This window comes from Lactuca serriola, chromosome 7 (genome assembly GCF_051521515.1).
Source record: "Lactuca serriola cultivar US96UC23 chromosome 7, Lser_US96UC23_V15, whole genome shotgun sequence".
Classification (NCBI taxonomy): Eukaryota; Viridiplantae; Streptophyta; class Magnoliopsida; order Asterales; family Asteraceae; genus Lactuca; species Lactuca serriola.
The window spans coordinates 35,601,716-35,628,204 of NC_136414.1; the positions used below are offsets into that span (position 1 = coordinate 35,601,716).

The 26,489-nt window shown below is 36.0% G+C and overlaps 1 protein-coding gene across 1 annotated transcript; it reads left to right on the plus strand.

Moving 5' to 3' along the window:
- Positions 1-16,569: 16,569 nt before the first annotated feature.
- LOC145063879 (uncharacterized) lies at positions 16,570-25,133 on the plus strand. Its single transcript, XM_079011446.1, has 2 exons — positions 16,570-17,290; positions 23,050-25,133. The coding sequence occupies exons 1-2, from the start codon at positions 16,570-16,572 to the stop codon at positions 25,131-25,133; spliced, it is 2,805 nt and encodes a 934-aa protein (XP_078867572.1).
- The last annotated feature ends 1,356 nt before the right edge of the window (positions 25,134-26,489 follow it).

A 26,489-nucleotide genomic window follows, 5' to 3' on the forward strand; every position in this document is an offset into this window, starting at 1 on the left:
ATATATACGTGCCAGAGGAGTGTTACAAATAACAAAGATAAAAGTCAAAAGACTAATTACTCAAACGACAAGAAGACAAATTAACACTCCTAACAACAATATCAAACACTTTGAGTTGATAAAATACATATAGTTCTCCTAACTTACGGTCGATCCCAATCACCCTCTGGGAGTGAGAATCAAGAACACACAACAAGAATTAAAAAAAGATAACCCAACAACCAAACTTACATAGATGACTAACTGACACAAGATTTAAAGCATGTGTAGGAATATAATAGACATCATTAAGAAATATATGAGGAGTGACAACAGAACCAACAACCTTTATAGACATAGGTGTAGCGCTAGCATACATGAGTGAAACAGATGATCTATAAGACAAAGAAACAAAGGATGACAAGTAAGGTGACATACGATGAGATGCACCAGAGTCCAAGATCTATAAACATGAAGGAATACCTGAAATATTGGATGAGGAAATACCTGAATGAGATGTGGATGTAGACATGGTTGCATAATTAAGAGCTAAGAACTGTCTAAATTGCTCAAGAACTTAAGGATCCAACACAGAAGATGGCATGGTGGAAATATAAACATTAGTTTCTAATGTAGGGTGAAACGATAGCGGCTGAAACGGTCTAGATGATCTATCTTGTTGCTGCTTTGGCTTGTTTAATAACAATGGGCAGACTTCCGATGTTTCTTCTATGTGCAATAAGCACATTCATCAAAATTAACTTTTCGAACTAGTCTATCCTTCAAAGCCATATTGACAGTAAACAATCAAACAATAATCCTAAACCAACAATAGATGAACAAATCAAACCCTCAAAACCAATAACGAACAACAACAGTCAAACCGAATAGCAAAACCTCGAAATCGACAAATACCGTCAATAACCAAACAAACTAAACTTTGAACAATAACCAATGCTAACAAAAAAAATGCTTGTTGAGCAAAAAATCCCGGCACGATTATAATAATCGCAGCAAGAAACGACAAAAAAATGGTATTTTTGTGACGGCGTTGAGAAAACAATGAAAAAGGTTATTTCATGGCTCAAAATACAAAAAGCGGTGCGAAAAATGACGAAACGTGAACAATTGAAACCCTTACAAAATGACAAAAATCGATCAAATCAAACCAAACGGAATACATAAATAGATCAGAAAGTGATACCGAAAATCTTCAAAAATTTCGATCTTATGTAGTCGGCCCCAAACAATCATAACCCACATAGTCAGAGTGTAGCTTTGATACCATGTATATTAATAAACACAATATTGCTAGAGTTTTATTATTAAATAATAAAAAACAACATTTACAATACTAAAAAAAATTTAAATAAAAAAAGGACAATATATATATTGAAAAGCTAATTAGGTTAACGGCCTAAACCAAAAACTGGCCTAAAAGATTTATTATGCTGACAATTTCTCATAGCCTTCGTCGAGATATCTATGCAGGTTGTGTAAGGCATCCATGATCCATAGTGGCTCCCTGATAAAGAGCTATCCCTTGGGATACTTTCTCCACATTTGTCTACAAACTTATTATCTGTAATCACATCATAAAAATAGCTTTTCTTTTGATAAATATGCAGTAACGACACAACTAGAAAAACTTTAAAGAAGAGATAAATTTTATAAAATTACGAAAATTATTTATTTTTTAGATTTATAATAATATTTTAAACACTTTTATATATCCATCACAAGAGGAACGACCACCCCCATGGTGTGAACTACACATTTGTCCCTTCAAAATAAGATGTTGGAAATTTATTTATGATGAAAACATTAAATGTATTCCGTGGAATATAATGAATATGACAATTTTGGTTGTTGATTTTCCACCAAATATTTGGTTGCAAGGTATTGGATTTTTGTGCAAAGTCATATTTCTACTTGATTGTTATTTTTATGTTCTTTAAACGGAAACAAATCTTTTATCATATATATTTATAAAAGCAATGTTTTATTGATTTATATATAAGTTTCAAAATAAAATTCACGAGTCTACAAATTATGTGACAAATTGTGATCACTAAAAAGTCTTATATTGTTTAGAAAGATCACTAAAAAGATTATTAGTAAGGTTGATGTTGTTATAAATAGCCAATTTTCTGAAATATCCATTTTAGTCCATTATAAGGAGACCAATTTGTGGATTTATTTAACTTCAACTTGTAGTTTGTTATGTGAAATATGATTGCTGACCCGTTACAAAATAATTTGCCAACATGTATTTTTCCGTAATTTTATATATTGATTCTTATTACCGTAACTTTTAATTTTGGTTACTTTTGTTTCTATAGCAGTAGCAGTGGGAACTATTATTATTATTATTATTATTATTATTATTATTATTATTATTATTATTATTATTATTTTATATATATATATATATATATATATATATATATATATATATATATATATTAAAGAAGTTAAAAGTTAGGAATAGTAAACTTGGATGTCTTTTTGTCAACTTTATCCCTCATTTTTTAGTCATTTTGATATTTTTGGTCATTACAATCAAAATTTTTATATTTTTTAAGAACCTTTTAATATTCAAAGTTTGGTCACAAAACTTTAAAGAATTAACAACTTTGTCCATTTTTCTAAAAACTTGCTAATTCCAACACATTTAATTCTTTAGACATTTTGATATTTTTGGTCCTTCTAGTCAAAACTTTTATATTTTTTTCATAAAAAACACAACTCGGGGCAAAGCCCGGGTTTTTCTGCTAAAAGAGTCAACAATGAGTTAGGAATAGTAAAACTCATGTTTTTTTTACTGTTTTAATTCTTGCACTTTCTATGTCTATCATTTTCTTCTTTTGGTATATTTTTTCTATATTGGTCATCATATTTAACTTTTTTGTTTTTTTTCATGTCCTCTATCTATCCGTCTCCGACTGTTTATTTGTATGAAAATAATCCAAAGTCAACTAAAAGAGTCAACAACCACGCCTATTAATCTATAAACAAAAATGACGCTCAAATCAGACGCACACGGCCCATGCGGAGCATGCGCAACATATCTAGTTGTTATTATTATTATTATTATTACAAATAATTTGTCTTTGAGCACAAGCAAAACACATAAAACCAGATGGGGTCGATTTTTTATTTTTGTTTTAATTCAGGTATTGATATAGAAGTTTAAAAATAATAATTATTTAATTATAATAAAAATACAAATATTTTTTTAATATTCCCAGAAGTGGCGTTCTTTTATTAGAGCTTGTATGATCTCATCTCGAGCTTCTGTGTTAATTAATGGTAGCCCAACGGAAGAGTTTTAAATGCAAAGGGGTCTATGGCAGGGAGATCTTTTATCTCTGTTTCTTTTTATTCTCATTATGGAGGGCCTTCATGTTGCCATTGAAGATTCAAAGGCTGCTAATCTTTTTTCTGGTGTACAGGTCAGGAAAGGAGACATGTTCATATTTATGCTTTAGAAATTGAACAACTCGATCATCTTTAGGTCAACTCAAGGAATTAAAAGCAGCCAAATAGAGGATTGATGTTCCTTCTTCTTTATGCCCTATTTGTGCTTTAGAAATTGAACAACTCGAACATCTTTTTATCCAATGTGAAGTGGCTGCAAGAACTTGGAATGCCTGTAACACCCTGTTTCGAATCGTTTCCCGTTTTAGGGTGGTTATTAAGGATTGGGTATTATCAGAAATAGGACCCTTGAAGAATTGAGAGTTGGACTCATTTGGGGGTAGATGATGTAATTGTTGGATTAGGTGTCTAAGTCCATAACTATAATTGGTATATACTTGATATGATAGTAGCATGGTCTTTTTGGGTTGCCTTCACCATAGTAACTTAACATGATGACTTTTAGAGAGAGATGTTATTTAGTGATTTATTAATATACTATAAGAATAATATATTAATTAGAAATCATATTATTTAATTAGTATTTAATTATAAATTAATTTGATATAATTTTGGGATTAAAGGAACTTATTAAAAGTATGAAGATTGGTTATGCAAATCATTGATAGTTGCAAATTGGGCTGTTGGATAACCTTGGAATGGGTTGGATGAAATCTATAGGATGCCCTATAAAAATCGTCCAAGGCCTTCCAGAAGGGAGGTCCATGGGCTTCTTGGAGCCTAAGTAAGGAATTAGGGTTTTCCGTGGAAACCCTAGCAGCCACAAGTATATAGGCCCCTAGACCTCTTGAAATCGGCCACTACTTAACAAGGAGAAACCCTAGCCGATTTATGCTCCTCTCTCACTCATCTTTTTCTTTTGGTGTTTGTGATTCCATTAGAGGTGCAACACATGCGACACTCAAGCTTTCAAGTGTCAAGATCATTTGTGGATTACTTGTTATTACGAGATAACAAGGAAGGTAACAATCAAACTTTCATATTGTTTTCTGAAATTGTATGTTGCTAATATTAGGGTTGTTGCTTTGGAACTTCTATTTGCATGTATAACTAGAGAAAAACATAGATCCAAAGCATTAGGGTTGAATGAACACATAGGAATATTGTTGTGCTCAAAACTCATCAGTGGTATCAGAGCCTAAGAATTTTTTCTGCTATATTTGATGCAATAGTGAAACGTCCAAATCATTTGCAAAGTAGAAATCGTCTTCTGTCTGATGAACTCGGTGAGTTGGATGAACTCGACGAGTTCTTGCCTTGACTCGATGAGTTAACTCGTCTGTTATCAAATTTTTGATCTATTTTGGATTAGGATAATTAACATAAATTGTTTTTTATCACCACAAATTGATTTTGTTTATTGCTAATCTGATTTTCTTATCAAAATAGATAGATTTGGTCTAATTTTAAGATAATGGCAAATTATGTGATTAATTAATTATTTAAAATTTGATTTAATCCTTTAAGTTTTGGAATTTTAAATTTAATTAAAAGTTTAATTTTGAAATATTAAATTCTAAAACCCTAGTATTTTAAAAGTTTAAAATACAACCCTTATACTATTATAATATTAAGAGATTAATATATATATATATATATATATATATATATATATATATATATATATGTGTGTGTGTGTGTGTGTGTGTGTTTGTGTGTATGTATAAGATGAGTCTGTCTTACTGTTAGTAGGCCATATTCATGAAGCTGATCTATAAAGGGGTGTTTAAGGAAGCGGCCTATAAAATGACCGCCATTGGGTATCCATTCTTACCCACCGCACTCTTGACTAGTGGAGGGTTGTTAGTCGAACAGGTACGATAGGACATTAATTCTCTCATTAATAAGTATAATGACAAATATAAAGTAACTAAATGTTTTTATAAATTCCCAATCTTAGTTACCTTAGGAAAATGTGAATTTGATGCTAATCCATGAAATTGCATATTGCACCTTGTCAAGTCGTTAGTGGAGTGTGTGTGGTTAACTGACACACTAACTTGGACTAACAAGGGTGGAAATGGGTAGATCATAAATTATCATAGATCAATGGAGTGTGTGTGGTTAATTGGCACATTGATTAGGTGGTAAATGATATCGAGAGTTCCAAGCTAATTTTCATGCTTATTCACACCTTGTTTGTGATCCTCGGTATCCCAGTCACAAACTTGAAGGGCATAATAAAGATTTAAACATGCCATTGAAGAGTTCAATGAATCTCAAAAGAATCTAGGAATTTAGTTCATTTAAAACCTAATCTTTAATTTCGTTTTTCATGGTGGAAATTGGTAAATCGTCATTTATCTACCTTCAAATATTTTACAATTGGATTACGGCATCCCTCTTCCGAATTGTGAATTATTGTGTTGGTTCCTAGCCTTAATATTTCATTTTGGGTGTCATATTAAGGATTTCTTATCTAATCAAAACTTTGTCCTTCTTCTTTTGCAGATGTCTACCTCAAACAATGTTCCAGCTCCCTCCAACAACAACTCCAACAACTCTTTCTCACTCTTGAACATATGTGCAAGGATTATGTTTGATGGTTCCAACTTCAATGATTGGATCTGGAACATTCGTATGGCCTTGAGTTACGAGGATAAAGAATATGTCCTCCACAAAGTGTCGAACAATATTGATGAGTCCAAAGCTACTCCTGAAGAAATAACTAAGTATGGGGTTCACTAAGAGGATGCCACTAAGGTGTCCTGTATTATGGTAGCCATCATGACCCTTGAGCTGCAACGGTTCTATAAGGACTACTGGTCTTATGATATATGCAAGGACTTGAGGAAAAAGTACCATCAAAGAGCGCGTCAAGAGAGGTACGAGATATTCATCTCATTCATCACCACCAAAATAAGGGATGGAGAGTCCATAACGACCCACCTGCAAAGAATGCATAGGTATGTGGATCATTTGCTCAAGTTGAATGTCAACTTTGACGAAGAGATGGCTATTGACATAGTCCTACACTCTTTTCCTCCTTGATATGATCAGTTCAAGATTACTTATCATATGAGCAATGAGGAAGTCACATTGAGCAAGCTCCAAGGTCTACAAAGAACTGTTGAAAGTGGATTGAAAGGGAAAAGTGTCGAATCCACTCCTACTCCTGCGTCTGCTTCTATCCTGGCTACTGGACAAGGAAAAGGGGAAAAAGAGCAAAGCTCCCTCGAAGAACCGGAAGGGATAGTCTCATGATGGATATTCTACTAGTGGATGCAAAGCCAAAACCGGTTCTGCCACTCCCTCCTCTGATCCTAAAGAAGCAATGTGCTTCTACTGCCATGATAAAGGGCATTATAAGAGAAGTTGCCCGAAATACTTGCAGGACATCAAGGATGGGAAGATAAAACCCTCCTTCGCAGGTATTTAGACTATTCTATCTAATAACTCATCACATGCTAGTTCTTGGGTCCTTGATACAGGATGTGATTTTCACATTTGTTTTGATTTGTAGGGGCTAAGAAGAAGTATGGATGTGGAGCATGGGAAAATGAACTTGATTATGGGCAATAGGAAGTCATCTCCTGATACCAAGATTGAAGTTTACTATTTAGTGCTTTGTAGTGGGTTAGGGTTAGATTTGAATGATTGTTCCTACTTGTTAGAAACGACGAGGAATATTATTTCTTTTCATGGTTTGTACAGACAAGGATTTATACATTCATTTATAAATGAAAGTGGATCTATAAATGCTTATTATAATGGTACTTTTTATTTTGAAGCACTTCCTTGTGATTGTGTATATGAAACTGTGATGGTTGTTAATAAATTAGGAAATAGTGTGTTGCGTATTGATTTGTCTAATGGTGTAGACAAAGCATGATTGTGGAATTGTCGTCTTGAACATGTCAACAATAAGTGCATAGCCCAACTCCAAAAGGATGGAGTGTTGGAGTCATTTGACCTAAAGTCAGATGACACGTGTGAATCTTGTTTACCTGGAAAGATGACTAAATCACCTTTCACCGGTAATTGTGAAAGAGGTAAGGGATTGTTGGGTCTCATACACATAGATGTGTGTGGGCCCTTCAGATCCACCACAAGGGATGTAAACAGCTTCTATGCGACTTTTACTGATGATTATAGCAGATATGAATATATCTACTTAATCAAGCATAAGTCAAAAAACTTTTGAAAAGTTCAAAGAGTTTAAGCAAGAAGTGGAGAATCAATTGGGTAGGAAGATAAAGATGCTCAAATCCGATAGGGGTGGTGAGTATCTTAGTATCGAGTCCACAACTATCTTAAGGAATTTGGAATTCTTTCACAATTGACACCTCCTAGGACTCCGCGGCTTAATGGTGTGGCTGAGAGGCGCAATCGAACCTTGTTTGGCATGGTTATTTCCATGATGAGTCGAGTTTCGCTGCCAATCTCATTCTGGGGGTATGCCTTAGAGACTGCCGCCTACATCCTTAATCTATTCCCAACTAAGAAGGTTTCCAAAACACCTCATGAAATGTAGACAAGGAAGGTTCCCTCGTTGGCACATATCAAGGTTTGGGGTTGTGAAGCTTTCGTAAGAAGAGAGACTCACGACAAGCTTGAACCTTGTAGTGAGCGGTGTATTTTAATCGGTTATCCACAAAAATCCTTTGGATATCTTTTCTACATACCAGTGATAACGTGGTCTTCGTAGCAAGAAGAGGAGTTTTCCACGAGAGGGAACTCATATGCCAAGAGGACAGTGGGAGGACAATTGATTTTGAAGAGATTCAAGAATCAAGCGATGAAGGAACCTCTAACACTAGCGCTTAACCTGAGGAAGAGATTCATTTTGAACTGATTGACGATTCATTACCTCTTAGACATTTTACACGAGTTAGAATGACACTGGAGTTTTATAGTTTTCATATTACTATTGTTGGATATTATGTGTTGCGTCATGGGCTTTACTTTTGTATATCCGGGTGGGCCTGTCCATCCGTGATTATAGATTAGGGTTATACTATAAATAGTGCATGCGTGTATGCCTTAATTACGCTAGTCTTTTGATAATCATTTATTGCATTGTAACCCTAAAACACCTCTATAGTCGAAGTTCTTCATCGGGCTCTTCTGGGGTGTTAAACTTTAATCATTCGACATCAGTTAAACCATTTTTGTGATCTTTATTGTGTTATTTATTGTTTTTCTGCTTGAATCTTTCGATCATTAAGGAATATTATTCCAACAATTGGTATCAGAGTAGGAGACGGTTTTACTCATATGCATTCCATCTATGTGAAGAATTCTTTAGGGTTTCTGCTTTTATCAACTATATAAAGATCGTCTTCTTTCAGTTGACGATAGTGTCGAGTGTTTGATAAAACCCTAATCTTAAGTTTACAAGTCTGATTCTAGCAGATCCGAGAAATAAGCTCATCATGTCACACATCGACTCTCAATCCAATCCCATTAACATCTCAAACAACATTGGATCCACTACAAGGGTTCCCATTTTCTATACTCAAGATTATGAAGTTTGGGCGCATCACTTTGAAGATTACATTGTTGGATCTGAAGATAACGGCTATCTCATCTGGGAAGCTATTACGATCGGTCCATTCATCCATTTTGGAATAAACTAGACAGTGAAGAAGTCTGCAATAGCTCAACCGAACCGAGCTCTCGGCTCCATTGACGCAAAGGGGGAGATTGTTGGATATTATGTGTTGCATCATGGGCTTTACTTCTATATATCCGGGTGGGCCTGTCCATCCGTGATTATAGATTAGGGTTATCCTATAAATAGTGTATGCATGTATGCCTTAATTACACTAGTCTTTTGATAATCATTTATTGCATTGTAACCCTAAAACACCTCTACAGTCGAAGTTCTTCATCGAGCTCTTCTGGGATGTTAAAGTTTAATCATTCGACATCGGTTAAACCATTTTTGTGATCTTTATCGTGTTATTTATTGCTTTTCTGCTCGAATCTTTCGATCATTAAGGAATATTATTCCAACAACTATGGACGATGATACGTTTATCAGTGATGGTGCACTGCTAAATTTGGATGAGCCTTCTAGCTACAAGGAAGCCATGGCGGGCCCTATAGTCTGCTAAATGGAAAGAGGCAATGGACAACGAGATTCAGTCCATGTATGAAAATCAAGTTTGGAACTTGGTTGACAATGTACCAGGTCGAAAGACTGTTGGGTGCAAATGGATCTACAAGAAGAAGACTAACATGGATGGGAATGTGCTTACATTCAAGGCACGGCTGGTTGCAAAGGGCTTTACTCAAACCTTGGGGGTTGACTATGATGAGACCTTCTCACCACTGGCCAAGATCAAGTCTATTAGGGTTATGTTGGCCATCGATGCGTTTCATGATTATGAAATTTGGCAGATGGATGTCAAGACCGCTTTCGTTAATGGGTAACTGGTTGAAGATGTGTACATGTGTCAGCTAGAGGGTTTTGTGGATGCTAAATATCCCAATAGAGTGTGCAAGCTTGAGAAATCCATTTATGGATTAAAGCAAGCATCTCGCAGATGGAATCTTTACTTCGATGATAAAGTCAAAGAGTTTGGCTTCTCCAGGAGTGAGGATGATTCATGTGTGTATGTCAAATCTAGTGGGAGTATAGTTAGCTCTCTAGTATTGTATGTCGATGACATATTGCTCATAGGAAACGACATTCCAGAGGTTAAGTCCTGGCTTGGGAAGTGTTTCGCTATGAATGATCTACGGAAAGCTTATTATACTCTGGGGATAAGGAACTTGAGAAATAGGAGGAAAAGACTAAATGGACTTAGTCAAAATACTTACTTGGACAAGGTGCTAATACGTTTTAGCATGGAGAATTCTAAGAAATGGGAGTTACCAATCCAGAGCAATACCAAGCTAAGTAAGACTCAAAGTCCGACTACCAATGCCGAGATAGCGGAAATAATTCGAGTGCCATATGCTTTCGCCGTTGGCTCGATCATGTATGCTATGAAATGTACTTGTCCTGATGTGGCTTTTGCGTTGAGGATGGTAAGCCGATATCAAGGGAACTCGGGTAGAGGTCAGTAGACAACAGTTAAGAACATTCTTAAGTATCTGCAAAGGACTAAGGACTGGGTCCTTATACTTGGTGGAAATTAGGACTTGAGAATGACAGGGTATAGCGACACTAGCTTTCAGTCCGAGAGATATCTTGTAGAACGGAGGATTACATGATCCCTTATCTAAAGGACGCATCATTGACTAGGTCAATGTTCGACAACGGCTTTAAAAAGCTATGATTGCTAATCAGATTCTGAAGCCATACTTCCAATTTTAGTTATTAGACTTATACAAGTGGGAGACTATTGGATTAGGTATACAAGCCAATAACTATAATTGGTATGTACTTGATCTGATAGTAGCATGGTCCTTTTGGGTTGCCTTCACCATAGCAACTTGACATGATGACTTTTGGAGAGAGAAGTTATTTAATGATTTATTAATATATTATAAGAATAATATATTAATTGGAAATCATATTATTTAATTAGTATTTAATCAGAAATTAATTTGATATTAATTTTGGGATTAAAGGAACTGATTAAAAGTACGTGAACTGGTTATGCAAATCATTGATAGTTGCAAATTGGGATGCTGGACAACCTTGGTATGGGTTAGACGAAATCAATAGGAGGCCCTATAAAAATCGTCTAAGGCCTTCCAGAAGGGAGGTCCATGGCTTCTTGGAGCCTAAGTAAGGAGTTAGGGTTTTCCCTGGAAACCCTAGCAACCACAAGTATATAAAGGCCCCTAGACCTCTTGCAATTGGCCATAGCTTCACAATGAGAAACCCTAGCCGATTTCTACCCCTCTCTCACTTATCTTTTGCTTTTAGTATTTGTGATTCCATTAGAGGTGCAACACGTGAGGCAGTCAAGCTTTCAAGAGTCAAGATCATCCGTGGATTACTTGTTATTACAAGATAACAAGGAAGGTAAGAATCAAACCCTAGTTTTCATATTGATTTATGAAATTGTATGCTAGTATTAAGGTTATTGCTTTGGAACTTCTATTTGCATGTATAACTAGAGAAAAACTTAGATGCAAAGAATTAGGGTTGCATGAACACATAGGAATGTTGTGGTGCTCAAAATACATCAGTAATTTGGATGATCCGGGTATTCGGCTTGTGCTTTGGAGCCAAAGGGTATCTTGGTAATATGTCAGCTCAGGCTTCTATGGAAAATGGATGTTTTTTCGGGATATGGTACGACAGGTACGAGTTTATTGAAGTGTTGAGCTTCTCGTTACCTTTTCATGGATATAAGGATCATCAGAATTGGATTTATAACGAAGAAGTTATGGCCTTCAGAGTGCTTAAGGGTTTAAAGGGAAACCCTAGTACGCGGGGCGTACCTAGGAGTACACTCAATGCACTGATGCGAAGGGAATTATGTTGGGTGTAATGTGGTGTACGCTTAGCGTACTACAAGGATTGGATCAGCAGTGCGAGACCTCGTACGCTTGGCATATGAGGGGTAAACTGAAAACCCTAATTTGGTGTTTTTGAGCTCATTATGTGCATTTTCGGTGTTTTTGGGTCATTTCCATGAAGATGGAGTTTGATGCAAGGTTGTGGATCAAGGAAGAGCATGTGGATCTTGATTATGTGCTTCATTTCCGCTTGTTTGAGGTAAAAATCTTTTGGGGCATGTAAAGTAACCAAGTTAGTGAATTTATGGTTCTAGACACTTGTGTGGACTCAGATCTATGGTTTGGACTTCTGGACTTAAGCATTAAAAGCTTAATGTCGAATTTTGGATTAATGGGTTAGTATGTTGGGCGTACAAGCCTGTACACGCAACATACAAGCCAAATAGCGAGTACGCTTACCATACAACTGAGTACGCCCCGCGTACTCAGTCAGGTGAATTTTTGCATTTGGGCTTCGTGGTTGGGCTTCTTTTGGGCTTGGGTATTTGAGATCTTAATGGGCCATTTAAGTACGAGTGTTTTGGACTAGGAAAATTGGTTGGGATTTAGGGTAAGGCTCACGTAAGGGGTTTGGGCCCAATTTGGAAAATTGGGCCATATTTGGGCCTTGGTTGATTATTTTGCTTTTGGGCCTTTTAGATTGTGAGTTTGGGCCTTAGTCTAAGACCAAGCTAGGTTAGGGGTAAAATGGTCTTTTGACCCTGAGTATGGATTTATGGTTATGGATTGGATCCCAATTGTTAGTTAGGTGTTGTTTTGATATTGACAGTTCGGGGAATCTATCAGCCAGCAGCCAGGGATCGTCTGTGTGATTGGGTAGTGCCATGTGAGTCTCCTCATTGTGTTTAGCAAGTCGAAGGCACTAATGTCGTCCCATGGTTTATTATGTTAGGATGCTAGCTATTTGTGTGACTCTTGCATGTATATGTATTGGTATGTATTTCAAGCGGGGCTCGATGTCGGGCAAGGCTTGATGACTGTATTGTATGCTGTTATCTTTGTGATTATCGCATGTGTTAGTATGTGTATGTGTATGTATGTTGGGCGAGGCCCGTTATGTGAGTGTGGGCGGGGCCCGTATCTCAGTGTGCGGGGGCCAATATGCGAGTGTGGGTGGGGCCCGATATGCGAGTGTGAGCGGGGCCCGTATCTCATTGGGGCGGGGCCCATTATATGCTTAGTTATGTATGGTATGAGGTATCTTGGGGAACTCAGTAAGCTTTATGCTTACGGTTCTCAGTTTATGTTTCAGGTACTTTGGTTTTCAAATAGAAGAGCTTGTGATGATTGCAGAACACACACCATATGTTTCCACACTCTGTGATTTATTCTGATTTGATGATGTTTCGCTAAATCTAAAGTACATTGGTTTTATGGAAATGATATGTATTAACGATTTATTAATTTAAAAACGAAAATTTTATGTCATTATTTTTGGGATGTTACAATGTTATATTTAGCTAGTTGGAAATTAACATGGTAAATGTTAATTCTATTGCCGAGATGCTTGTTGAAGTAGATAATTTAGTTTTAAATTCCAGAATAAGGAGTTTAATCAATGCGATTGTGTGCATTACTTTTTGGTGCATTTGTAGATTTAGAAATGACAAAGTAGCTGTTGTAGAAAAACTTAGACAAATTGATCTCGATGATTCCATCCAACATTCCTTTTTTTTTTTGTGGTTTTCTAGTAGAAATAGTAAATGTGTTTTATCTTGGGTTAATTGGTTACAAAACCTTTTTAAGATTTTGTAATTGTATTTAGCCTAGCTTCTTGCTAGTGTTTTTTTTGTTGTTATGTTGATATATGGTTGACTCTTTATATATATATATATATATATATATATATATATATATATATATATATATATATATATATATATATATATATTATAAAAATGGAATTGGAAAAGACACATCATGATAGGTAAATAATTATTTTATTCGCGTCAGCAATAAAGTGTACACAAGTCAACCAACATATTGTCCAATCACATGTAGCCGGTTTAACCAAATTCCAAATAAACAAAACTAGAACGATAAAGGGATTTTATTTGTTATTTATTATTTATATTTTTGAAAATGTAAAATAAACATAATTGTAAACGAAAATATATAAAGTATGCGGACTATCTCTGCAACCTTCTGTAGTAGAAGATGAGACCAAACGGTAACATGTAATAAAAAGTTTGTTTGTTTTTTAACCTCTACAGACTGCTGCAATAAGTTAAAGTAAGGTGCGAAGAGGTTTGAAGCAGATGATCAAGTGTTGCGCCACACATTACACACATATCAGTTTTTAAATTAGAAATCTTCTGAAAAACATACAGCTGCGAAGGGACAAGTGTTGCGCGTGTACTGTGCGGCGTAGCAGTAAATAGTTAGAAGAAGTATTTTAGAAAAAATGAACAACACCTAAGCCTTATTTAAATGCACGGACAAAAAAATGATTCTTGAATAAGGAGGGCTTACCTCATATTAAAATATTGAAATGCATTTATAAGCTTTTGATTCCTTCTTGTTTATTATTAAAACAATTAGAATGAAACACAAATAACACTTAGCATTTCTTATTTGATTCTCAATCATCTATAAATATGAAAATAGAAGGGTTTAGGTCATTTTTGGTCACTTAACTTTTGGTTTTGTGCTCATTTGGTCACTTAACTCTTTTTAAGTTTTAAAAGGTCATCAAACTTTTGGTTTTGTGCTTATTTAGTCACTTAACTTTTGGTTTGGTCACATTTAGTCACCTAACTTTTAAAATTGTGTTCATTTAGTCACTAAACTTTTAAATTTTTTCAAAAGTTTAGTGACTAAATGAGCACAATTTTAAAAGTTAGGTGACTAAATGAGCACAAATCTAAAAGTTAAGTGACTAAATGTGACCAAATTAAAAGTTAAGTGACTAAATGAGCGCAAAGTCAAAAGTTTGATGACCTTTTAAAACTTAAAAATTGTTAAGTGACCAAATGAGCACAAAACCAAAGTTAAATGACCAAAAATGACCTAAACCCAAAATAGAAAATTGGTAGAAAAAGTTCACACATATTTATTGCAGTTGCAGGACTAGAAACTTTTACAAGGGGAACACAAAAAGATCTCGATAAAAGATAATAAGAATTTTTTTTTAAATTACAATTCCAATATGTTCTCCTTATTTCATCCATTTGATTTGGATGAAAGGATGTAATTTTTGGTCTATCTGTTGGGTCCGCAGGAAGATTATTAATATCAAAACTTGATGGAATAGGTTGGGGTTGGGGTTGTGGTTGAGGTTGGAATCTTTTTCCTCCACCATTTTCACAACTACTACCAACATCTAATGTTCTTTAAAAAAACACACTTAAACCCTACAAACACAATTAAAGATTTAATAATTCATAATTGAAGATTTAAACTTAATACAAGTGAATAACTATCTATCTAATTAGGTTTTCAATTTGAAGCCACAAACTCGGAGGATCTGGTGGGTATATCAGATACATGGATGAACTATGTAACCTCGGAGGAAGAACTAGACGACGAGGTTGATGATGTATCGGGTAACGATGAAGATGGTATATCAGATACATGGATGGGCGATATAGAAGAAGGTGAGATAGTCATTGAAGAATCAGTTGACGGTGCCGAAAACGGCGGATGTTCCGATGACCATGGGACAATGAAGATCAGTCCAGTTCAAAAGTCGCCGGTGGCTTCGGTATCTCAACAGTCACATGCATGCCCCAGCACAGAGGAAGCGGAAACGTCGCATGGGAAAAAGAAAGAAGTAAGTATATTTGACGCTCTAAAGGAGACGCGTGATGGCAAAATTAATGAACCGGGGCAAGTAGCAGGCAATGGAAATGAGTCCAGGGGACCTATCGTGGAGCATTCTGTATTGGGCCTTCACAAGCCCATTCCCTTCCCCTCAAACCTTGCGCAATCTGGCTGCTTTGGCCCGTTCCCATCTAAGGCGATTAACTCACCAACTGATACCCAAGTGATCCAAATACGGGAAAATGGAATTGGTCACTCTGCAAAGAAAAGACGTCGCTCTTGCAGTAAATTGCCAACATTTGAGTTCTCAGGTCTTCCGGTACAAAATTTGTTCAATGAAGATGATGACCAAACCCCATCGGTTGGACATCAATGCCTAAGAAGGGATCTCCCTATCTCCCCCACAGCGTCTGGCCCTAAAAATGTGCCAAAGATCTCTGAAATAGAGGCTACAGCAGAAATTGGAGCAATGATTGGATTTGAAATTGATGTTGCGAACAAGTTGTTGGCTGAAATTCTTGGAGGAAATGGTGAGCTCCACGTACCCCAATGAATTTACTCTCGGTAAATTGTAGAGGAATAGGTGAGGCATACAAGGTGGATTGGATTAGGAGGTTGAAATTGACACACAGGGTTTCATTCTTAGCAATTCAAGAGACCCAAATAATGGAGGCAGAAAATATCAATGTGAGAGGATGCTGGGGTTCAGATAATTTCGGAACAAGCAGAGTTAACTCAACAGGAAGATCTGGTGGTCTCCTTAATGTGTGGGATGATAACCTATTCGAAACCACTGAGGTAATATCGTCCAGACATTATCTAATAAATATTGGACACTGGAGTGGCGTTAGTGAGTCGTTGATCTTGGCAAATGTTTACGGCCCTCAGTCTAGCATGGACAAGGCCAAACTGTGGGAGGAATTACTGGAAAAAAAGAATTAAATCAACGGCATATGGATAATAATGGGAGATTTCAATGCTGTGAGGAGAAAAGATGAAAGATTTAATTCAATGTTTTGTGCCAAAACTGCAAGAGACTTCAATAACTTCATCCATGAGGCAGGCCTTATGGAATTGAAAATGGGTGGCCATCGCTTTACTTGCTTTCGTAACTCGGATCTTAAACTAAGCAAACTTGATCGATTCCTAGTTTGCCCTTCTTTTCTTAATTTTGCCCCCAATACGGTTGTGACTGCTCTTCCTAGAGAAATTTCCGATCATTGTCCAATTCTGTTATCTTCATCTAAAAAAGATTTTGGACCACCTCCATTCAGGTTCTTTAACTCCTGGATGCTTAGAGATGGGTTTGAAAAGGCATTTATTTCCAGTTGGAACAATTTTTTGGGGTTTGGCACTCCTGATTTGTATCTTGCAGCCAAACTCAAGCATATTAAGAAAGGATTAAAAAAATGGCGGGCAATGAACCATCCACGAGAGGAGGCTGAACTGTCTCGACTCAAAAAACTAGTCCATCATTTGGATAGTGAAGGGGAATTGAGGCAACTGACTGAACAAGAAATTGCGGATAGAAATCTGGGATATAGGTCCATTATTGAGATGGAGAAGACGAGAAGCTTGGATCTTAGACAGAAAGCAAGAATCAAATGGGCTGTAGAAGGAGACGAAAATACTCGCTTTTTCCATGGCTGCATCAATAAATACAATAGGAAGAACTTGATAGATGGTCTAAAAATAAATGGAGTGTGGTGCACTGATCCGCCTAGCATAAAACAGGGGGTATTCTCATTTTTTGCGGAGAAATTCAAGGAAAAATGGCCTTCTAGGATGAAACTTGTTAGTCGGCACTTTAAGAAAATATTGATGGATTTTATGCATAAGAAACAATCTTATGTGCTCATACAAACCCTAATGCTTGGATCTAGGTTTCTCTATTGTACATGCTTTGAATCCAAGACTAATAAACTTAGATCTAACATATTATGAACTGAATTAGGGTTTAGAGAATTACCTTTGATTGTTATATAGCAATAACAATCAATTCCTTGCTTGGATTGGCCTTAGAAAGCTTAGTGCCTCAAATGCTGCACCTCTAATGGAGTCACAAACACCTTATGCAACTTGGATGAAGAGGAGAAGAAAAGAGGCTGCCAAAAACGACTAGAAACCCTAGAGAATCAGTTGTACACGTTTTGGGAGCCTAAGGGGTCCTTTATATACTTGTGTGGGCTGCTAGGGTTTCAGTCAAAACCCTAATGGACAACTTAAACTCTAAGCAGCCCATGGAACTTTCTGGATAAGGCCATGGACGAAAATATGATGGGCTTCCATCATAATTTCGTTTACCCCTTATTCCTTTAGCATTCCTTAGCCCAATAACTCAATTATCCAATAATTGCAGTCCAGTCCCCTAAGTTTAATTAATCTCTTTTAGCCACAAAATTAATTCATAATTAATTATTGACTAATATTAATTAAACAATATGATTTCTCCTTTAATATATTATTCTCATAATATATTAATAAATCATATTTAAACCTCTCTCTCCTTAATTCATCGTACATATTGCTATGGTGAAGGCAACCCAAAAGGACCATGCTCATGATCGGGTCAAGTACATACCAAAATAGTTATGGACTTAGACACTAATCCAACAGTCTCCCACTTGGATAAGTCTAATAACTATTTTCCGTATGACTTCAGAACCTGATCAGCAATCGTAGCTTTCAAAAGCCGCTGTCAACTCTGATCTTATCAGATAGCGTGTCCTCTAGATAAGGGATTATATATTCCTCCATTCTCAAGATATCGTATAGACAAAAGACATGAATTTCAATCATTCTCTCTATACTATTTCCCGACTTCCGATTTATGACGACTGACAACAGACTACAATTGAACACATCAAATTAGTCCCGGCTTGGCCAAGCGCTTAGGTGTCATCACTAAATCATCGAGAGGCCCAATGATATCGCTTTTATCCCACTTTGGGTACAAGGAATAGATAAACTTTGACTCAAATGCTCGCTTGCATTTACTGATGGAATCACACACAACAATAAGTTTTATAACACCAAGTTACTGGTGCGTTTACTTATTATCAATGTGTAACCGACCAACAAATAACAACTCACACGTCTCGGTTTCAAGAATATACAATATTATCGTCTCACTAATCACTCGTGATAAAACCATGAATTGATCCAAGTGAGCGTGGGTTTAATCCAATACTCTAATCTTATCAAAGCACTCATGAACTCTGCAGCAAACTTGTGCCATGTCTAAACACTTCAGACAATCTACAGACAGATTCATGACAGTCTTTATTCATACCTACTCCCAACGTATGACCGACTGTGGATGTTTGAATAACCTAGTTATTCTGGAAGTCAAAACATGCAAACTGAAACATGACAATAATACTTAATCCTATATGGTCCCAAACTTGTGAGAGTAAATAAAACACTTCTATTTATCCACCATATTGATCACTCATTATTTATCATTTAATGTTTCGGATAATCAACTCATTTCTTGAATTACAACAACAATTGTCCCATGCTCTAAGCATGCACACTTTGTTTCCTATGGTCCATGCTTTGTGAAATAGAACAATTGAAAACTTTTCCAATGATTCTCATTTCACAATTCCTCAATCCCCATTATTAGTGTAAGAACACAAGGTTCTTCCACTACTAGAATATGCTAGATTCTAACATTTTACGCAACGATCCTTTCGTAAAGTCATAGCACAAAAGTCACCAAGACTTGGCTAATGAAATTACAAAGTACTTTCTTAGAAATTGTTACAAGACAATTCCATAGACGTGAAGTCTCACATTCAAAGTACATTCCTTTGAACATCCTTCTTGCATAAAGTTTTTCTAATCTAGACACAGAATCTCAATATCCAACTCCCAATATGGAAACATTTCCACATTTGCCATATGACAACTCATTCTTAATAGAATCTTATCTGTTCATAATAATGTCGATATGGTCCATCCAATACCATACTTCCAATTACTCACAAGCGACGAATCCTCAGCGAACTTTGGATCATCCTTTGATAGTTGTTTAATAATTTTAGTCAAAATCCATTCTAGTCCTTTTTTCCTCTTAATGTGCTAGACATTTGAAAAAATTTAGAATGGTAAATATTCGAGTATTTGCAATCGATCCTATACCCGAAGCGTATGGGATACGATGCATAATGTCTTACATAAAGATATGATACTTTACCAATCTTTTGCCATAATATTTTATGTGTCATGTTCTCACAATTCGAACTATGAAGAGGGATGCCGTAATCATAATCGAATTTTAAGAACACGCAATGTATCCTTTGACTGAAAATGTTAAAATTTCTCAATCTAAGCTTTAGATTTTGAAATGAAGTATAATATTCTCTCCCTTAATTATAGCAAAACAACTTTTCAACCCATGCAACTTTGCAAATTGAATCTTTGTTTTTCTATAATTAATATTGCTAACTTGCAATACTTGCCATAATAATTATACAAGCATAACACTTATGCTCCCACTATCATGATGATTATTATTATATAAGCATAACACTTATGCTCCCACTAGCTTTGACATGTATTCAGAAAACAAATGAACTTCCAGAAAACAATCCCTATTGAATTTCTGAAATTCATATTTCTAATACCAGATGCTTCGATGAGCCTTTATCTAAGCTTCTTAAACTTATACACCTTTGCCTTAGATAGCTCATATGTGTGCTTAAACAATTCAGAACTTATGTTACTAAGTTCCAAATGTTCAAACTAACTGCCAAATCTCACAATTTGAACTATGGAAAGGGATGTCGTAACCATAATCGAATTTGAGAATACAATTTTCACAATCGCTATCTTCTTAAGATCTCTCTTAGTGAAAGCATTTCCTCACAGTCATTTTCATGAAGGAGGGAATCTTATGACACTTAGATCTTACGGTGTATGAATTCCTATCCATGTGAATTAGCCAAAACCAAGGTTTGCGACAAATCCAAACTCATATGGACTAAACTTTCTTAATCTTGATTTCTTGCCTTGTGGTAATACGAGTGCCCACCATGTCTTCCAAGCAGTTTAGTAATTTGTCCTTACATATCAATGTACTTTCCATCGACTAAGGCTCTAATATGCATTCAAATGAGATCTCATAGAACTCACATACACAATTAACTTAATTGGAATGGCATAGAAACAAAATAATGTCAGCACGATAGGTTGTAAACCTCAAGTCGTGTGCTAGTGATGATCTATAAGGTTTATTCTTGATTTGTTCTTGAAACTTTTCAAGACCATTAAGACTCCCACTGACTCCTTGACATATAAGATTCTCTTGTCAAGAAACATTTCTTGACAAAGAAAATATTCAAGAGTTAGTGTAGTTCTTATCAAGACAAAACACTTCACAAATTGGTCCTAGTTGGTCTTTGTCTTATCCAAGACATCATAACTTACCAATTTCTAATGTGCAAGAATAGGAAAACTTTTCCAAATTCCACATTTGATGAGTGTTATAAACCTACTTAAGACTTGTCACTCAATGTCACAATCTTGGAGTGTGACTCTAAGACTTGATATTGGAACGACGTATGATTGACTCTTTGATTTAACCATTTCTATAATTCTCGATTCCTCTTCTTAGACATGCAAATGCACTAAGACTCACTTAGAGGATCAATTGAGATATGGTTCTTAATCATTAAGACTTCATCATAAAACACAATAAAAGGTACTCTCCTTTCTTCTTAGAATGGAGAAACTTTTATCTTTCTGCCTACTTGATTCTTCTCTATTCGTTCTACTATTCATTGAAACTCTTCCAATCAACTTAGAATTACACTTAATCTTATAAGTATAATCATATTTACTAAACTTTAGTAAATCATGACGAATATCTTTGTCACTCTTGTGGTGGACTTGATCAACGCACAACCTAGTGTACTTGATCTCCTAGTCCTTCAATTGACACTTTGCCAAAGAATTAGTCTAAGTTTCCCAAATGTGAAAGGTTTTCATTCATCATACAATACACATTGCATGAGTCCAAGTTTCTGTCCAATTGAAACTTGGGTGATGAAAAACTCTCCCTATTTGGTAAACTTTTGATATGTCCACAAATAACATAATAAAGAATCAAATCCATTATTGCTAATAATAGAAACATTCAAACATCAATTTTTTCATACATGCCATCGCAAGGATAAATAAATAAGATAAAATCAAAATTCATTTTATTGCGGAAAAAAATTTGTCCTTACAATGCAATTCAATTGAAAAAGTATGTTATTACATATTTCTTAACAATCTATTCTAACTCCAAGTAGTAGCTCAAGAATCCATTCTTCAAGTAATGCGATCGAAATCCATTTCTTCATGATTAGATTCAGCTCACTTCTTCCCTCAAGCTTCCTCTCTTTTCTTCGATCCTACAAAACATCAAAATGTAATCTTATCACATCATGTATTAAGAATCTAGAATAGGAACTCAAAAGAGTTAGATAACGGATTTTACCTGAAGCAGAGCCATACGTCTTGACTCTCCCATCTCTTAGATCTCTCAGGTAGTTAGGGCAGCTTCGTCTCCAACACCCCTTCTTTTTGGCAATAAAAGCAAATGGACTCCTTTGGCACAGCACATCGGACAATCACAGACTTAGTTCTTTCTGCACTTCCAGTGTTGCCAGTGTCCATTGAAGTTTGGGAGGTTGATTCACCAGACAAGTTTGCTTGACCAGCACGCCAAATCATTGTTGATTCAGCAGCTATAAGCAAATAGGTGAGATTAATGAGGGTCATGTCGTGATCCATCATATAGTACTCTCTAACGAACTCACTATATGATTCAGGAAGTGACTGAAGAACCCAGTCAGCAGCCAACTCGCTTGAAATCTCGACACCCAACATGCTTAACCTATCAATGTGTGACTTCATCTCTAAGACGTGTGCACACACAGGTTTCCCATCTTCGTGTTTACTTGCAAAAAGGGCTTGAGTGAGCTTGAACTTTTCAAGCCTTTGAACTTGTGGGTCAAGGAGAATGATTGGAGGAGGTGGAGGAAGTGAAGCATGACTCTCATTTCCTTGATCGTATCTCGGAACGTCATCTTCATTTGGAAAGCTTGTTCCAAAGGATTTAGGAAGACCATTGTAAGATTCAGACATCTACAAAACGAGAGAAAATTCAAGTTATGTTGATTAGAATTCTTGATATAACACCCAAATGAAACATCAAGCTAGGATCCAACACAATATTCTACAACCTAGAAAAGGGATGCCGTAATCTAGTTGCAAAATATTTGAAGGTAGGTAAATGACGATTTACCAATTTTCACCATGAAAAATGAAAAGGAAGATTAAGTTTTAAATGAATTGAAACTCCTAGATCTTTTGAGATTCATTGAACTTCTCAAGCGGACTCGGAGGATTTAGAAGAACCCATTTCATTACAAGAGATTAAAAATGCAGTATGGGCTTGTGGTAACGAGAAAGCCCCCGGACCAGATGGTTTTTCATTCAAATTCATTAAGAAGTATTGGGATGTACTCCTTGGTGACATAGCTGCTGTTGTCAAATATTTCGAGTACCATGGCAATATCGATTCCTCTTGTAACTCCTCCTTCATCTCTCTAGTTCCCAAAGTCAAGGACCCTCTAGTGATTGGTGATTATAGACCAATCAGTCTCATTGGATGCATATATAAAATCATATCAAAGCTACTCTCGATTAGACTGAAAAGGGTAATGGGGCAGTGTATAGACGAGGTACAATCCACATATATCGAGGGTAGAAACATACTTGACGGGCCCCTTGTAGTCAATGAGATCTGCTCATGGGCAAAAAACTCAAACAGGAGATTCCTTCTATTCAAGGTAGACTTTGAGAAGGCATTCGACTCAATCAATTGGGAGTACCTTGATTCAAACCTGTTACATATGGGTTTTGGGAGTAAAATGAGATTATGGTTAAGAGGCTGTCTCGTATCTGCAAGATCCTCGGTCCTTGTCAACGGAAGCCCGACTGAGGAGTTCTCATTATCGAAAGGAGTCCGACAAGGTGACCCACTTTCCCCATTTTTATTTATAGCAGCCATGGAGGGTCTCAGTGTTGCGATGAGGTCTGCCTGTGAGCTTGGTATTTTCCAGGGTATTCAAATTCCAAATGGAGGTCCGAAGATCTCTCACTTGCTATATGCAGATGATGCCCTATTCATAGGGGAGTGGTCGAGAAACAACATCAGCAACCTCGCCCGTATTCTTCATTGCTTTCATGTATCTTCAGGGTTAAAGGTAAACTTTAACAAGTCTAAAGTATTTGGAGTTGGATCTGATATGCAAGAAGTAGCAAGGTGGGCCAGTACACTGGGGTGTGAACCTTCTGCACTACCGTTCACATATCTAGGAGTTCCTGTGGGAGCTAACATGAATTTAAAAAAGAACTGGGAACCTATTATTGAGAGGTTTCGGTCCAAACTCTCAAAATGGAAATCAAAATCCTTATCTTTCGGTGGTAGATTGACCCTTACCCAATCGGTACTTGGTAACCTTCCAACCTATTTCTTATCATTGTTTTTTGCACCTGATGGGATAATACAAACTCTCGAAAAACTAAGGAGCAGATTCTTATGGGGGGCCTCGGATGATGAGAAGAAGATACACTGGGTCTCGTGGGACAGAGTGGTGGCACCCAAGGAGATGGGAGGCTTAGGGATTGGCACTATCAAAAGTCTCAACATCTCTCTGTTAATGAAATGGTGGTGGAAATTGAGAACTGAACCATATCATCTTTGGGCACAAGTAATATCAAGCCTACATAACCTTAAAGCGAAACCTGATGGTATTTACTCGAAGAAATCATTAACTGGAGTTTGGAATAACATCGCTAGTATAAAGAAGGCCCTTGGTAAAAAAGAAATCCCGATTGAATCCGTGTTATCCAAACAACACACAACTAATGGGGAAACTTGGAGATGTTGTCTGTCTTCGACGGGAACGTATGAGGTTCGTGACCTTAGACATAGATGGGATTACACGACATCTGTCATGGATGGTCAAATCAGTTGGCTTAAGGAAGTCCCTCTAAAAGTCAATTGCTTCATCTGGAGGGCGAAAATGGGAAGGATACCTGTTGCTGTGGAGTTAGAAAAGAGAGGGGTAGTTCTGGAAAATTTGACTTGCCCCATGTGTAATGAATACGAAGAAGACTCTAATCATGTCCTGGTGGACTGCAGTTATGCCAGGAGTGTATGTGAAGGGGTATCAAGATGGTGTAATATTCAATTGGGACCTGTCCACACAGTCAAGGATGTATTGGGTTCTATTTCTCAATGGGGGGTATGCAAAAAAAGGAGAAGGATAATCTTAGCAATCTATTATGGAACTTTATGGAGCCTTTGGAAGGCAAGGAATGAAATGGTCTTCAAGAAAAACCGGCTGCCACCAGATAAAGTCACTGATATCATCAAATCAGTGGTTTACCTGTGGGTGAAGAATAGGGGGAACAACGACAAGCTAAATTGGGCATCATGGTCTCAATGCCCTTTGCTTTCCTGAACTTTTCTTTGTTTTGTTTTTACAATTCCTGTTTCTTTTCATTTCTTCGTATTGTGAACTCTTGTATGCCACTAGCTGTGGTTTTTTTTCCTCTATATATTTCATTGGCCGGTTCCAAAAAAATAAAAAGCTAAACAACAAATCAAAAATAATCCATTGGAAGTTAGAAATTGATAATATTTAAAAATAACTCAACGAATATACAACAAAGCCATCAAAACACTATGTCTAGAAATTGAAAACTGAAAATTAATAAATAAAAGTTATATGTAATGAAAAAACCGTTTGTGGATCGACTTTGAGTAAAGAAGCTATATACAATATACCTCATCATCAAAGTAAAAGCGGAACAGAAAGATAAAACAAATAATAAAATGGAGATTTTGAGACGATTTCATACTAGGGGGATTTGAGTTCCGAGGTGGCGACACCGTGAGGAAAGGACGAGGAAGAGACAACGAAAACTTAGTGTAAATTAACTCTTACTCTTGAGATAACATCCCATAATTAATAGCGATGACATGATTTTAACTTTCCTTCAAATTGATTTTCATAACAAATTTTGCCACTCGTTTACACTAGGATTTGGACGTTTGAGAGAATATCAAATGCAAGTTCTTTAATACTTATTATGAATGGGGTTTAGAATCATTGACCAAATCAGAGATATAATCACATAACGTGTAATCATGCATGTAAATTAGCGGTGAACTTTAATTGGAATCGACCATAATTAAATGAGATAACAGGGACGGTGGGCTAATTAGAAACCAACCAATCAAATTGTATTGGGCTTCAAGCCTTTAGGTAAAGTAATTAGATGGAGATTAAGGCCGGCATAGCACCCGCCTGCCCTGTATTGCCTTTAAATGAAATTGCTGAAGAATAAATAACTCATGAAGCATTATTGAAAAATAAATAACCTAGTTGAGTGATATATGCATGAAACAAGGGGAATAGGAATAATTGTTAATGTCATCAAAACTCAGTTTCCAAGGTTTTGTCGGTTTCGCCAAAAGTTGAATTTTATGTTCGTTTTTACCCTCACATTTCAAAAAATGTTTAGTTTACCCTTTTACCAGTCATAACAGTTCCCCAGGTTGCCAATATATTAATTTCACAAAAAAACTCTTAAGTTTACAGTTTTATTTTATTTTATTTTTATTTTTTATTTTTTTTTATTTTTTTAATTTTTTTAATTTTATGTTTTTATCCTTAAGTTTATAATTGTTTTATATTTTTACCGTAAGTTTTTTTTTTTCATAATATATGTATTCACGTAGAAAAATCATATTTATAAACGGAAAAAAAATGTTTAATTAAATATTGTGTTCACATTTTTTTAAAGTTATATAT